The sequence below is a fragment of the Vulpes vulpes genome, chromosome 3 (assembly GCF_048418805.1).
Source record: "Vulpes vulpes isolate BD-2025 chromosome 3, VulVul3, whole genome shotgun sequence".
Classification (NCBI taxonomy): domain Eukaryota; kingdom Metazoa; phylum Chordata; class Mammalia; order Carnivora; family Canidae; genus Vulpes; species Vulpes vulpes.
Window position 1 is genome coordinate 88116141 of NC_132782.1, and position 15857 is coordinate 88131997.

At 47.9% G+C, this 15857-nt stretch overlaps 1 protein-coding gene and 1 non-coding gene across 4 annotated transcripts in view; both read right to left on the minus strand.

The window, feature by feature from the left end:
* The window catches only part of SDK1 (sidekick cell adhesion molecule 1), an 885268-nt gene that overhangs the window by 206762 nt on the left and 662649 nt on the right, over nucleotides 1–15857 (minus strand). For all 3 annotated transcript variants that reach the window (XM_072753253.1, XM_072753252.1, XM_072753254.1), the window contains exons 13-14: nucleotides 14580–14756; nucleotides 5051–5187 (exon numbers count right to left, since the gene is read on the minus strand). In XM_072753253.1, coding sequence (XP_072609354.1) covers nucleotides 5051–5187; nucleotides 14580–14756 — 314 coding nt within the window. The remainder of the gene's footprint in view (nucleotides 1–5050; nucleotides 5188–14579; nucleotides 14757–15857) is intronic.
* On the minus strand, nucleotides 9384–9490 carry LOC112929378 (U6 spliceosomal RNA). The gene has a single exon (XR_003236924.1). It is a non-coding gene; the product is annotated as a U6 spliceosomal RNA (small nuclear RNA).

A 15857-nucleotide genomic window follows, 5' to 3' on the forward strand; every position in this document is an offset into this window, starting at 1 on the left:
TGATTTCCTGCATTCTTAGGCTGGCAATCCATGAGGCTCTGAGATAAATACTGAGGTCTTAGGGCATTTGGCTTTAAAAAATATTGTCACCAAACTTGGATTCTTTCGAAACAATACTGCACCTCCCTATTTCTATTTATAGCCTCTAATCAGTTGTTGTTGTTTTTTAAATTAATTTCCCCCTTCTTCTGTGCAAATGCAAATTTATTTGCATTTCTATGGATGAGAATTATTTGCATTACTCTTAAGTTTTGTGCTATCTACAGAGTTGTGAAACAGCTTGAAAGCTGTGAAAAGTGTGGGTCTCTATAGAGGCAGCCAGCCCCAAAGGCTGCTGGATGAGATGCCTGGTAATGTGTGTTTGATCTGTCTCTGAGTCCACTTCAAAGCCTCTCACAGTTTCTTCTGGCAGTCTCCTGCGTTGTTATCATAATAATCTCAAAGAAAGATTATTTTTGATCCAACTCAAGGAGCACTTAAGAGACTGGGCCAAATGCTCTAGCTGTTCACCAGAATTCTCGACCAGTTTACAGGGTCCTGCTATCAAGGCCACGAGAATCCCTGAGCTCTCTTAACCCAGGAACCCCAGAGTCCCCTTTCCCGTGGACCCTGTGTGCTCTTAGCCCCCAAGACGTGTACCTAGAAGCAGGCTGTGGACATGGCTGCCCTCTTTGGGCCCCAGCTCAGCAAGGAAAACTATCAAACTCCAGAGAGGCGATCCTCAGGATGCCTGAGAGGCCCAATGTGCTTTCTGCAGAGAGTTCTGACTCCAGGCAAGAGCACAAAGGCTCAAATGAAACTCCAGAGCTCTGCTTCATAAAAGCTCTGGAGAGGCCCTCTAGTGATGTCTGGCATGTGGCAAGGGCAGGTGTTGCAAAGGGCCTGCCCCTGCCACAGAACCATACCAGTTTGGCCCCTGCAGGAGCCATGGCCTCAGGAGAATGGCATCCTCATCAGCCTGCCAGGAGAAGCTGGCTGCAGAAAGTGTCCCGAGCAGCCGGATCGATGGACTGCTGAATGGAGTTATTCAGAATTATCCACTTGCATAGTACAGAGTGTAGGCCAAATATTTCCATTTTAGTGTATTGCTGCTAAGCTGTTCTTTCTGACCATAATTAGCTAGTGGGTTCAGCTGTTTCTTAAGGGCACTGCTTCCTAATAAAAATAAAAACCAGATCCTTGGCCTGGGGGACAGTGCTGGTCTTCCCGTTTGCTGCAGCAGGAAGACAGGCAACCATGTGACTGGCAGTGGTATGAACTATTTCAGGAAAGCCCACAGACTTATTTTGCATAGTAGAAATCAGAATCATCCCAGAGATAACCATCTTACCACTCTGGCTTCTTCGTGTAATAATAATACTTTGAGCAACAGTAATAATAATAATAGTGTAGAATACTTTAGAGTAGTCTTCACTATTCCACATCACAGTCTCTGAAGGAAAAACAGATGGGAGTCTGAGCCAGCTCCAGAAAGGTCCAGTGGAGAGAGCCAAAGGCTAACGAGGGACTTATGATGTTCTTAGAGCCTTTCGAAGTGACGTGAAGCCACTGAACCCCACAGAGTCAACCTGTGCATGCCAGGCTCTCCGCTGGCTGTCACAGATACAAAGAGAACTTGGGCCCGGCCTGCCCTTACGGGGGTCACAGTCTTGCCGGGAGACACACACACACAGACCAGGAACTATTATACAGTACCAAACACTCCAGGAGAAATATATCTAGGGGTGTAGGGACCCCGAGGAGAGAAGGACAAAGCCTGCCTGGGCATGATGGGGTTCTGAGTCAAGAAGAGATACGGAGGAGAGCCATAGTTAGCTGTGGCACGAAGAGCAAGAGAGATTCTCCCCAGGCAGACACTCCTATAGCACTGGGCAATGTCCTGGCCCCACTCCCCTCTTGTCCCTGTAGAAGCTGGCTGCTCTCTCCACACCTCCATGTTTATGCTTTGGGGCTTTGCTGATGCCGCTGCCCCCTCTGCCTGGCCCAAGTCTTGGGGCCTGTCCACTCTGAGGGCTCTGTGATTCACCTCCCAGCCGGTCCCTCTCCTACCATGCTCCCACAGCAGTGACACAGAGCTCAGCGGGAGCTCGTTATGTGGCCCCATGTAGAGATGAGCCTGACCTTCCCCTTGCTGTTAATGCCTGGAGAGCAGTCACCTCAGCTCTGCATCCAGCACTGAGAAGAGCACCTGGGGGAAGCAGATACCCAGCCGGAATTTAGTGTTGAGTGAATGAATGCATGGGTAGGACGCATAGAAAGCCTGTGTCCTACTCGGGCAAGATGTCTGACTGGAAGAACTTATCACCCATGCAATCTGTTGAGAAAATGGTGGGTATGGTGTGTTCAAACAATGTCTTCTTTTCATAAACCAAGGGTGACAGAGCACTTGTCATTTGGGAGAGGGTCTAAGACTATAGCCTGAGTCCATCCCAAAGGTGCTCTTCCAGGGAGATCCATTTCAGCTCATTTGCTGAGTGCCTACCTGGTGTCAGGACCAAGGACACAGAGATGAGGGAAACCTGGTCCTGGTCTCAAGGACATGGACACCCAGCGGGACTCATGTTTGTCTGAATTTGAATGGCTAGAGTTCTGTTCATGTGTCACTGTCTTCACACAGACCATCAAGCCCTACATTTCTTACAGGCCGCATGACCATGAGATCCTCAGGAAATCCTTATTTTCTCAGAAAGGTTATTTTAATAAATAACACCAATGCCTTCCCACTTTGACCAGAGCCGTTGGGCTGAAGAGATGATGGACGGCGGCACACAGACCAGTTTCCATTCATACCCCTGCCCCACAATTTGGGGAAAGGGACCAGATGGGCCATCAGAGAAGTCCACCAGAAAGGGGAACCAGGAGCTGGATCTCAGGCACCTGGTTCTCAGATGGTGCTCAAGACTGAAGCCCACAGAGAGAGCCATGGGTGTAAATTTAGAAACCCAGGAGATGAAACTAAAATATTGCTTCTGGGCTCTCCCTCAGTGGACTGGTTCGGGAGCTGTCCCACTCAAATAAAGGCAGCTTCGCAAAGTGGGTCCCTTTAATCTCCACACAGACGGAGACCAAAGTGCACCATTGTGGGTCGGCATTTACCTTAGAGCTGCTGCAGAAGTGCCATAGAGGAGAATGTGCCCCATGGAACTTCTTTGTAGATGGCTGATACTCATTAAGAGGCAGATAGCCCTGGGTGGAACCCACTGTCACCTCCTACCAGCTATGTGACCTCGGCCAGTGACTTACTCTGCATGTCAGCTTCCTCTGTTGGGAAATGAGCGTCACACAGGGCCTGCTGTGGTGTGAGCATGTGATGATCAGAAGGAGGATCACACACGAGACGAAGGGGAAGTATAAAAGATAATTAGAAGAGACTTGGTGAGTGAAGTCACTAATTATAGGAAAAGCGGACGGGTCGGCTTGGGAAGAGCTGTAGCAGAGCTGTGGGACACCTCCACCTGCATGGGTAAGCAGTGCCAATGAGCCACTTGGATTTCTGCCAGGTTGACTTGGGTTTCAGTGGAGGTACCCCAAGAGAGCACCATGCCTAGCTGTCCTGAACAGGGACCCATTTATGATAACAATAGCATGACAAGACAAGCCATGGGCCCCATTACATTGACCATAATAAGAGTCCAGCTCCCTGTGGTCTGGCTTACTGTCCCTCAGGGGAGGCCTGGGAAGGAGTTTGGAATAATGCATGAGATAATATAATAAAGGGAGGATGACTTTATTGGGTAGTAAAAGCGTAAACTGAACTAGTGTGCAGGAAGGCTTCTTCTGGGAGGTTCTGGGTAAGCATGAAGGGTAACAGTCCAGCCCTGTGGGCATTCCAACCAAGGAAACCAGGCCTGTACACACAGCCAATGTGAAACCAGTGCAGTTGGCACATGCCTGGCAAAGAGCAGAGTGGCAGGGGTGGGGGTAGTGGGGTAGATGACCCCACTTGGGCTCTGAGGGGGGTGGATTTCATCCTAAGCCCTGTGGGGTATATCCAGGGAGGACACATCCTTCATATTTTAAGACCAGTGTTTCTGCTTGTGTAAGAACACTTTGGAATAGAAGAGTAGTAGAAGCAGAGGGACCAGTTAGAGGCTGTCCTGGTGAGAGAGACGGGGCCTACAGAGCTAGAAAGGGAAGCAGGGTCCAGCTCGTCCTAGAACACAAATCCACAGGGTGGCTGAACTGCACTGGAAGCCTGGGCCCAGTGAGGGAGAAAGAGCCGAGGACTGTTCTTGGCCTTGCAGCTCGAACAGGCCTCACTAAGGGTGCCTAGGGGTTGGAATCAAGATGTGAAGGCCCACATCAATGTGGTGAGGACCCTCAGGGTTAAAAGGAGTCAAAATCACAGTGTGAAGAACTCACACTGGAAGCATGTGTGAGACCACTAGACAGAGATGAGGAGGGATGATGCTCTGTGCAGGCCTCCCGAGGTCTGGATAAGGATGCTGGAGACCAAGATCTTTTTGGGGGGGAAAAGATACCCCCTGAAATCACAGGGTGCACCTGACCTCCTAAGAGGAGGCTGCCAGAGGCAGAAGAGGAGAGGCGCTGGAGAGCACATTCCATGGCCTGTGGAGAGGACATAGCAGCTGTTGGGGCTGGAGCAAAGATAGGATGTGCTGGCTGGGGCCAAGAGGGGAGAAGGGAGGGTCCTGGGAATACTCAGCATGCTCGGCGCCAGAGGAAGCATGCAAAGATGCCTCACTCTTACTGTCCTTGGCTCCCAGCCAGGCCCAGGTGGAGGCTTCACTTCTCACGTCCGAATCAGGCCTGGGGACAGGGGTGTGCATGGCCTCCCTGGGGAGCCCCCAGATCTGAGCTCTCACAGGAAGCTCCCCAGGCTCCCTTCCCTTCTCTTCATTCTCAGGTTTCCACGTCCCCTTATATCTCTCCTGAAGCCAGAGCAGGGATTTTCACTGAACTCTGTAAAGCATCATAGCATTTGACTAGTTGTTCAGGGTCTGAGCCCGAAATAAAGGCTGAGGACAATAATCGTGCAGAGAGCAATGTGATTATCGTCCAAGGCGACAAACTCTGCTTCACTACTTACTGTTCTCAGATAGCTCCACAATGTAATAGAGCACCGGGCTGTTTCCATCAAAGGGTCGAACCCAGGACAGCATCACGGTGTGGCTGTGGGAAGAGTTCAGGGTGGCCAGCAGGTTCTGAGGTGAGTGAGGCAGTTCACTTGGGTAAAAAGGAACAAAAAGAGAAGACAGAGCATATCAGAGTCGATGGTTAGCCTGGTTCCTATGCCGCACAGTCCTGGTGGGCAATGTTCAGAAAATGGGAGAACATAAAGTATGCCCCAAACACAAATACTGAAACCCCAAACCCTTCCCTGTTCACAGTGTTGTTTTCCTACCAAAGAAATCTGATCAAATCTTTCTGGTGGAGATTACACAGCAGATGACTTAAAGCGGGTGGGGAGGGCCAATTTCTACACAGTATGTTATTTAATTGAGAAAACCTGGGTCAGCAATTAGTTCTTATAGCCCAAAGCTATTAATGGAAATGCAGGAAGCCATGTAAACAGTCAAAGGCCTAGGAAATAAGATTTAACATTAAAGTTTTGGACACTAGCATATGAGGTCACACCAGCCAAAATGCCCACATGTATTTCTAGAGAGGGGCTGGCTCTTTATTGACAGCATGGAGCTGTGCTGTCGTTCTGTCTTCGGCTGGGTAGCAGAGTTTGGGGGAAGGACTCAGGAGAATGTGGAGAAAACTCTAATAACTCCTGGAAAAAGCAAATAACACATCAGCAAGGCTATGGAACGGAAGCACAATTAAAGCAAATGCATACTGAAGACTATATATTGGGACTTACTGGTGACAAAACTTTAAATTCCAATGGCATGATTTCTACCAGCAAGAGTCTGCAGCTGTACAATCCTAAGGACCTTTCCATCTCAAGGATCTGGGAGCAGCACCCTGTTATGTGGCTTCTAGAAACATCCCATGCGGTGCTGGGAGGAGGGTGCTGGGTGTACCTGATTCACCCACTGGCTAGTTTTTGGTCTCTCTTAGGCATCAATTATTGCTGGCCCACGTAGGTCAGCACTGAGAGCCATAATTATACTTGATATTTTTAATTTAAAAAATGTACTCATTACACTGTGAAATTTATTAAGCTGTTACATACTCACAGCCACCTAAGAAACACAGGTCTCTGTAACCCAGGCACACCGTTAATAAACAAACTAATATTTCCAGTGTAGACTGAAACTTTAAATTAGTACACTAAAGAATCAACTTGAGCTTGAAATGTTGGCTTGTTTTCTCTTTAATTGTGAATGAGGTTTTAAATCAGAGAGGGAGTGAATTCTCCAGTAACTGATTCTCCCTTAAATTCCCAGTGAAGATCAATATGAAGGAAATGCCAGGATAAAATACCTATTCTTCTCCCACGCCCCATTTCCTATTGAAATTAGTTTGTTCTGAAACAGACCAAAGTTGTTCAAATAGTCCCCCCTGAAAACAAACCGAGATACACTGGATAAATATGTCCAAATAAGACTGTGGTATCATACAGAGTTGGTCTGGTCTTTACCCAGGTTGGAATCTCCTGAAGGGCTGTCTTAGCTGTTCGTTGGGGGCCCATAGGGCCACAGCTAAGTTTATGCTGACGGTGGCACTCACGGCCACGAGTGTCCCAGGAGGGGACTCGTCAGGCTGGACCAACCATGTGGTTAGAGCTTGGAGTGAGCAACATCAACCAAACCTTCTGATCTCCTGGAAGCAGAGGGGTGGGAGCTGGAGAGTGAGCTCTGTCATGTGGCTAGTGATAATGACACCCCATAAAAACTCTGGATGCCAGGCTCAGTTGAGCTTCCTGGTCAGTCATCGGACATCTGCATGCCGGGAGGATGACGTCTCCTGAAAACGTGGAAGCTCTGTTTGTGGGACCCTCCCAGACCTTGCCCTGGCCTCCCTTCTGGTGTCTGGACCTGACTTTATCCTTTATGATAAGACTGAAATCCTAAGTAGGGCCCTTGCCTAAGTTCTGTGAGTCGTTCCAGACAGTCCTCCTTCCTCCTGGGGGGTGGGAAGCTCCAAAAGTTGGTGAGTCAGTCAGAGCCAAGGGTCACCTGGGAGCCGTGGGGTGGTGGCTGGGGTCTAAGGTGAGGTATAATGCCATTCCCCCAGGGGTGCATGCTGACTCCAGGGGCTTAGAATTGCCTTGTAAAGATTCCCCTAGAATGTGAGGTTCTCTGACACGACAAACACTAGGAAGACTGACAGGGCAGGTTGGTGTTCTGGGCCGCTTTTCACATGTGACACTGCCCCACATGGGCCTGAGGGGAACCACCCTCCGTGTATGTGTAGCCCCCTGGGTTGGAAGCGGCCACAGCAGCTGTGAGAGGCTGGAAGGCCCCAGGCTCACAGAGATGAGGCACTGAGAGGCTCTGAGAGGATCTTACAGTGGGCAGGAGGCAAGTTCAATGACACATTCAGGGGAGTGATCTCTGGGGCTGACAGTGAGCCATGAATCATTCTTCTCACCAGAACCACCATGTTGGTTTGCTCATCCTTCTTTCAGTGGTTACACTCCCATCTCCACTCCCCTGTCCACCCTCATAAGTGCCTAAGTAGTAGCCACGTCTCACCTACTGTATCTTAAGAATGTCATAACACCATCCCCTCATTTCCACAGATCAGCCTCAGCCCAACCGACATCACTTCTTCCAAGACCCATAACACGCAACCCTCTGGATGGTCCTGCTTGCTGCCATTGTACAGGTCATGCCATGAGCCACCCCCTGCATCACTATGACTCCTTCCCATCCCACACTGGATGTCCCCTCCAGCAGCTTCCTGAGTTGAGCCATCCTGTGACCTGTGTGTGGGCACACATGATGTCCCATTGACTGAAGGCTCATGCCATTCAGAAAATCAGCCTCCAAGGCTCAGCCTCCCTCTCACCTTTGACTAATTCTTGAGCAGCACCAATCACTTCTACCTCTTTTACGATTGCAATTTATAGGTTTTTCAGTTCACCAAACATCTCCTATAGTCCTACAGAAACAGGAACTCCACTGCATCCTGATTATGGATCTGCCTCCCTTCTCTAGGGTAAGAAATTTCTCTTCCCACTTCTTTGCCTCTTTTCCTTAACCTTGGCATTACCAATGCCGGCACAGAGTGGGCATGCAGTAAATGCGGGATGGATGGATAAATCAGCCAACACAGGAGTGGATGGGTTAACAAATGAACACCTTGCAAGCCTGGTGCCATATGTGGAGTGTGGGCACACGGAGAGGCTGCCACTGCCCTGCTCTCCCCAAACTGAATTTCTTAAGAAGGGGCACGAGGTCCACATACAGACTGGGACAGGGTAAGGCACCTCGGATCAGGAGCCACAAGATGGTTCTGAAAATGTTGGGTGGGAATGTAGGGTGGGACTGCATCGAGGGTCACCTTGTGGGGGCCACATGGCTGGAGGAGTCAGGACGGGTGGAGAGGGAGGAGAAGCTCCCTTGGACTGGAAGGATAAGGAAGGGGAATGGCCTGCTGAGGGCATGGGTAAGACTGGGGGGGGGATGCTGGGGGCACTGGTGGGAATGCAGGGTTTGCACTGGGTCACAGAGGAGGGGAAGTAAGAGACACAAGTTAAATATTTCTGGGTTATCTGTGTGACACTGGCTCTCTAGGGCTGGAACCCCAAAGGTAGCTCATTGGAAAATGTCCCAGGGACTGGACAAAATATCATATGACATCTGCATAATGGTCAGGAGAAAGGACAGACCCCAAGACAAAAGCTGAGCTAGAGGTTAAGGAGCCAGGAATCCATGGCCAACATATACATCCAGGCTCTGAGAGAGGATGGTGGGGGCACACTGTTTGCTGGGGACAAGCTTTGCAGGGTGGCCATGCTGGACCTTGAGTTGGGATGAACTGGACCCAAGGCTGTAGAGGGACAGGCCCCTCCTGGACAATAGGAGTGTTTAACCTGGTCCCTTAAACACTACTGTGTCTCTGCACACCTTGTCTTGTGGTCTTGCAAGGGCCACACTGGATCCAGTTCTAAATCTTAAAAGTACATCTTTCCCATAGCTAGGAAAGTATGGGGATCTTACACTCCATTTCAGATCATGCTTCTCTCAGCCAAAAATGAGGGCTAAAGGGACATCTGTGTGGCTCAGTGGTTGGGCACCTGCCTTTGGCCCAGGGTCTGATCCTGGAGTCTCGGGATTGAGTCCTGCATCAGGCTCCCTGCATAGAGCTTGTTTGTCTCTCTACCTCTCTTTCTCTCTGTGTGTCTCTCATGAATAGATAAAGAAATCTTTTTAAAAAATAAAATAATATAAAATAAAATGAGGGCTAAGAAATGATCCCTGTGACAGGTGACCAGACAGCTTTTTTTCTTTTTTTTTTTTTTTTTAAATATGGAACGCTTCACGAATTTGCGTGTCATCCTTGCGCAGGGGCCATGCTAATCTTCTCTGTATCGTTCCAATTTTAGTATATGTGCTGCCGAAGCGAGCACCAGACAGCTTTTTTTCTAAGGGATGGAGCATTTTGTGGATTGTGGGCAAGTTACAGCCACTTCTGGAGTGAGAGGGTACTCCTCAAACACTTGCCCCTGGAGGATGCTTGTGCAGTCTCTCTGTCTGCCCCTCAGAGCTTGCTGATTCTCACTCCACATGTGATTCTAGTAAGAGGGGTTTCTGGTATCCCTCCTCCTAGCTGGTCAAAAGCCACCAACAAAAAGACCCTAGAGCCTGCAAAAAATGGCAGCCAGAGGCCTGAGATGGCGGGAAGATTGAAGACTTTGGAACCATGAAGACAAAGTAGCCTTGAGACATTTAACATAGGAACAGGGAGCCAAAAGCCGAGTGGTGCCCAAGGACATGACATGATGAATCAAGAAATAACGAGCCCCCCTCTTCCACTGCCCCACAGAGTCTTCACAGGTTCACAGTCATGCCCAAGATGGTGGCCCAACACACAATGTGATGTTTTACACACATCACAGGACTCAGAGTCAGAAGGAAACTGAGATTTTTCCTAGTTCCAGCCTCTGTCCTGTAGAAAAAAACCCTCTGTAATATCTCCTGTGTTCTCTTACCCGTTTCTCAATGCAAATAGATTTTTAATATGGAAATGTAAACTGTTTCTTTAAATGATAAGTTTTGGTTATCAGGAAAACTAAGCTTTGTGCAATACTTGACTGACCCATCAATAACCAATAAATGAGGCTTTAATATATTCTGAATTCATTTGAGAGAATCTTATCTAATAGGAATAGATTGTGTCTTGGCGTTTCTCTGCCAACTTTGAAAGGAAATAAATGATCACCAGAGTGACTCACAGACAGGAATATGCAGACAGGGTGACAAATGAAAGGGATCTGAGAGCAATGGGAGTGAAGCAGGTGCTGAGTCACTCTGTAATTTCAAGAAAGCTAGGAGGGAAGTCCCCATCAAATGAATTACACTGCAAGACCATCGGAGATTAACAACAACAAGGAACCAAGACTGTATGGCAAGGAGATTAAGCCAAGTGTGTTTGGGGAAAACAGCTTTGAAAAAGATTTGAAGCAATTGGCAAAATTGTGGCTGTAGGGGGACTTGCGATGTGATAGAGGGTCAGGTGAGTATTTTTCTATGTGGAAGCACTGCCCCTTTAACACACAAATGATAACCCGGTCAAAGCCATCTTCTCTGACTTCGCTCTGTGGATGAAGATGGTGGGGGCCTGACAACTCTATAGAAATGGTATTAAATTGTTCTCTCCTTATTATGGCTTTGTCAGGTGTAGCTTTATTGAGAGAAACCTCTCCCACTGCCTCAGAGTCTGGGTCTGCAAGTCTGCTCCATAAATTAGGTTTTCTCTGTACTTAAGGCTCCTAAGAATTAGTCTCTGATCTCAGAAGGAAAGATTCAAAGCTAATTGGGTCTTTAAATGATTAATAATTACTCTATACATAAAGCCCTAGAAGCCTGGTCCCCCTGGTGTGTTCAATACAGCAAGACCCTTTGGGGGGACGCTACAAACACACACCCTCTGCTTTAGCACTAGCAAACTAGTGGGAAAGACACAGCCAGCCAATCAGTGACGGGCATTTCATGATGACTTGCATGTGGTTCATTTATAGGGAACATCCTGGGACCGTGTGGATTTGTGGGAGCCTTTTGTGGAGGTGATGAAGGCAGACCTCTCATAAATTAGTCCTTCTCCGTGATACCAATTACACAAGCCCAGTTCAACCTCATAAGGGGGGTGAGGCTCACTCTGACATTTGTTGGACATTTATGCACCTGGCACCATTCCAGGCATCGAGGGCTTAGCACCAAACAGACATAGTGTGTCCAACACATACCACAGAATGTGGTAAAAAATAAGGCAGGATAAAAGAGAAACTTCCTGGTCCCGGGTGTGGGCGGATTGCTCCTGATGAAGGAGTAATGGCACTCCTGCTAAGACGGTGAGGGAGTAATAGGAGCTATGATTTACTGAGTACCCACCTGAAGCTGGGTTCCAGGCCAGGGTTTTACAAATGCTGGTTTGGTCAAACATGACAGCCCTATAGGGCAATGATAACAGGTGCAGCTCGCAGTTGAGGAAACCGAGGCTGAAACATGGTGGCTAACCTGCCCATAGTCACTCAGAGCTGGAGAGGGGTGTCCAGTCCCGACCTGGCTGGTGGGCAGCACCTCCCAAGGCACCACTGGCCTCTGTGGCCCACCTGGGACCGTGCCTCCTGCTGTGTCTGCCCAGGCTGGCGCAGAGAATGGTGCTGGAATATGCTACACACGCCCTCTGCTTTAGCAAAGCCCACTTCTGATGCTCCTCATTTCTATATGTAACAAAGTAGCTTTTAACTCAAGTAGGGAGGCAGAGGAAGCAGGCTTTCAGCCTCTTTCAAAGGACACTAGTTAGCTGTAAGTACCTCTCAGTCACTTCTGCAATATGAGACTCCCTCCACCTTTTTTTTTTTTTTTTTTTTTTTTTTTTGTCATCTGAGTAAATCACAGAAATGTTACTGAGCTTGATTTGAAAGTTCTCTGGGAAGCACAAAATGCCCTGCAATGGTGACTTATGACTATTATCATTACTGTTGTCATTACTGATGTCGTAGAGTTAAGACCTATTTGGATCTAAAGATAGGCCACGCTATAACCTACGGCTCTCTCAATTCATTCAGATTTGCAAGAGTGGAGTGTTTATTACACTCACAATTCACAAGGAACCACTGTCTTCCAAATCAGTTCTGCAACTCGGTTGTACCTAAATTGGTTTGAATCACAAATCTGCAAATATTTCTATATTTAGAGATGAGGTGTTTTACCATTACAGAAAGCCTATTATTTTATAGATACAGCAACATTTGCTGAAAAATGTATTTTACTCAGAGGAAATCAAATAAGCAAATAGAAGGGAAGATATGTAAATCAGTAGAACATAAAAACTGTGCAGAATAAAAAAGCATGTACTGTATTGGAAGCATGCAATTTGGCTTCTGCTGACAGAGTCTTTATGAAATGCTAACACTTATTTATTTGATACCAATGATGGATGATCTAAGAGTTCTCAAAGGTAGTTTTAAAAATGTGAACAGCACATGGATTATGTGAATTTGCTGGTCATGTACTCCAGTATTATCAAAATTAAAAAAAAAAAAGATTTTTTTAACATGACAAAAGGAGAAAAGATGGGAGGAAGAAAGACACAGGGTCAGAGCCAAACAGGGGTTTGTTTGGGCACCAGGGGCCTCCACAGTGGCTCCACCAGGGCTCTCCACAGTGGGATCTGACCCTGTGCCCTCAAGAAGAAAAGCCAGGGGCGTGTGAGTCTCAGAGGGAAGAACCAATCAGAAGGAGGACCAGCCAATGGCCGGTCACCTACACACATTTATTCATTCATGTGTGCCTCAACTGACCAACATGTATTTATTGAGCCCCTATGGTGTCCCAAAGCACTGCCAGGCACTCAAAATGCCAAACTGTGCATGCCATTTTGGTGCTTCTGCTTCATAGGGAAGAAATGGTGAAAATGGGTGCTTTCTACCCAGGACGATCAGTGTTTTGACAGAGGGTACAGGCAAGGGCTGGGAGGCTGGGAGACACCCGCAGGCTGGTGTCCCACACAGGGTGACCCTGTGGCTGAGCCCTAGAGGAGGTGTGAGCCCTTCAGGTGGGAATGGCCGAAGACAGAAGCCAGGCTGTAGAGGCAGCAGCAGTCTGAAGCCCTGGATGAAGGGCTGGGCAAAAGTGGAGGGCAGAAAGGGCCCTGGGTCAGCAGGTCCAGGGCCCAGAGGTGGGCGGGGAGACCTGGTACTTCCACACACACTCAGGGAGCTGGAGGGCTGTCTGTACAGGTCCCCTTGGACCACGCGGAATCCGATGTTTTGAGACTGACAAGGGACTAAAGTCTAGTCACACGAGAACCAGGGGTCATCCTACAGAGGCCAATGAGGAGGTAGCATAGGGCTTTTCCAGGTCCTAGAGGCATCACATGAGACTTTTCTGGACTAGATGCTACTCGTTAACCCATCAAATTCCACCAACAGAGGCTAATGCAAAGCTGCCTGTCTGCTCATTTGCTCATGTGTGCGTGCAACAAACACAGGAGCCTATGTGCTCAGCACGGAGCCAGCATTTTTCTCATTTTAATCCCCTTGGCTGGAGTCTAGGGATCCAAAGACAAATGAGACTTGGCCCTGTATGCAAACCGTTCACATTGTATATTCAGGGAGTGGCTTTTGTCTATAGAACCTATCCTGGATCAAGGTGGACAGAGACTAGTAAGAAAAACTTCTCAAAATTGCCTTTTCTAATGGCCCAGCACAGCCCATGTTAGCTGCTGTCCTGTGCCCCTGGAGCTGGCTGCCGCCAGGACACCAGCCCTGCTCTGCTGCCTTATCTCCAGATTTTACTGTTGTTTGGATGTGCTCAGGCACTGTCCAGGAGGACGCCATTTTTAAAGAACAAATAAATATATGTCAGAAAAAGAGAAATTATCAGCAGGCTCCTCAGCCCCTGCCCGTGAACAGAAAGCAGATGTACTAAAGAGCTCCCAGAGATAGAGGAGGGTGGTGGTTTCCCACCTGGGCCTAGGAGACCCCCAGGGAGTCCAGATCAGCTGCTTGTTATTTTCAGGATTTCCAGAGATTTAGTGGAAAGTGTCTGTTTACCCGCAGAGATGCAGCTGGCTCTGCCCTCAGCACAATGTTTTGTGGGCTCTCATGGAAAGGTCTCGCCTCAGTGAGCCGGCCCTGACATTCCGACCGGAAGTGCTGATGGGCACCACATGGCAAAGTGGATGCAGTGTGGTAAATAGGGCCCACCATGATGTGGTGCCAAGTAGGAAATAAGAAAAACAGACAGGAGGAGGAGGAAAACCAAGCATCAAATCATCTAAACGAAGAGCGAAATTTTGAGGTTAATTTTGAGGTTCCAACAAACCCTGTAAGTGTACGCCTACGAGGCGTAAGGCCATGGCCTCTGACCTCTGGCTTGGGACCCACTGTGGTGCCAGGCATGTTAAGTGCCAGTCACTTGGAGTCGGGAGAGCTGACCATAGTGCTGCAGATAATGGGCAGCCAGTTAACACTACACAGAGGCAACACTCACATCACCTCCAGCCGGGCGGTTCTGGAGTCATTCCCTCCCTCAGAGATGATTTCACAGGTGTAGTCTCCGATGTCACCGGACCATGTCTGACTAATGAGGAGGGAGCCGTCCTTCTCCACCACAATCCTGGAACTGCTAGATGGGGTGATGACTGTGTTGTCCTTCTTCCAGACATAGCTGTGGGCCAAGCAGGGAGTCATGAGTGAGGCAAGATACCCAGTTAGGATCCAGCCAAGAGTCTAGAGTTAGGATCCGGGCTGCAAGCAACTGACCATCTTGTGAATGTACCAGAAGCCACTGAACAGTGCTCTTTCAATGGGTGAATTTTATGACATGTGAATAGATCTAAAAGAAAGAAAAAGGAAAAGCAACCAGGTATCTTGGTCACACTACAAAAACAGATGTTAAAATTATAAAGGGGTCAGTGAAGATCACTAAGAACATTGATCTGGTCTTTAGGTTTAGAGACAGGAAGTCTGTCGTGTCATGATCATACTTTATTTGTCATTTACTATAACTGACTTCACATTCCAACCCAGGAAGGTGCCTGGAGGAGAGGAGTGTTGACTGGATAGGAGGCAATGACTGTCCACAAACTCCTGAGTGGATCTACCCAACTTCTAGAAAAAATAGATTATATCCCATGAACATGTGTTCTTGAAACCCAACCATTCTGGCAGATTGTCCTTAAAAATTGCATTTATTTCTCATTTGGTTCTTTATTTATGAAAATTTTAGCACATTTTTCTTTTCAAACATAGAAGCCATTTGGAACCTGTCCAGACTTTGGGTGTCGGTGAATGGGATGAAGGTGCTAGCTTTCCTTCCCAAAATAATTTGCTTAGATTTGCAAAATGTACCCATTTCTTTAAAGGTTTAATGGGCACAGAGCATAGAGATCAATAAACTGTTTATCTGGAACTACTCTGAGACAACAGACTTGGTACCCCAAGAAGGAAAGGAATAAACTGCTTACTTGAGGGTACAATGTTAGCTGCAGATTGTCCCTTAGGCCTGGTGCTCTTGGGACAGAGAAGCCCTGGGACAAAAAGTGCCCTCAGAGTGAGCAATCTAAGCCCTTCTCAAGAAGGGTGCTCCAATTCTGTCTGTCTAGTCACATATAAAAAGCTCTGAGAAAAACACACAGATCCAGAGGGATTCCATGTAAGCTCTCAGAGTAGCAGTAAACCAGCTTATTTGTCCTTCTTTCTCTCTGGAATCATACTCCCAACCCATTTAGAAATGAATGAGTTCTTTTCTGGGCATGACAACTCTCTC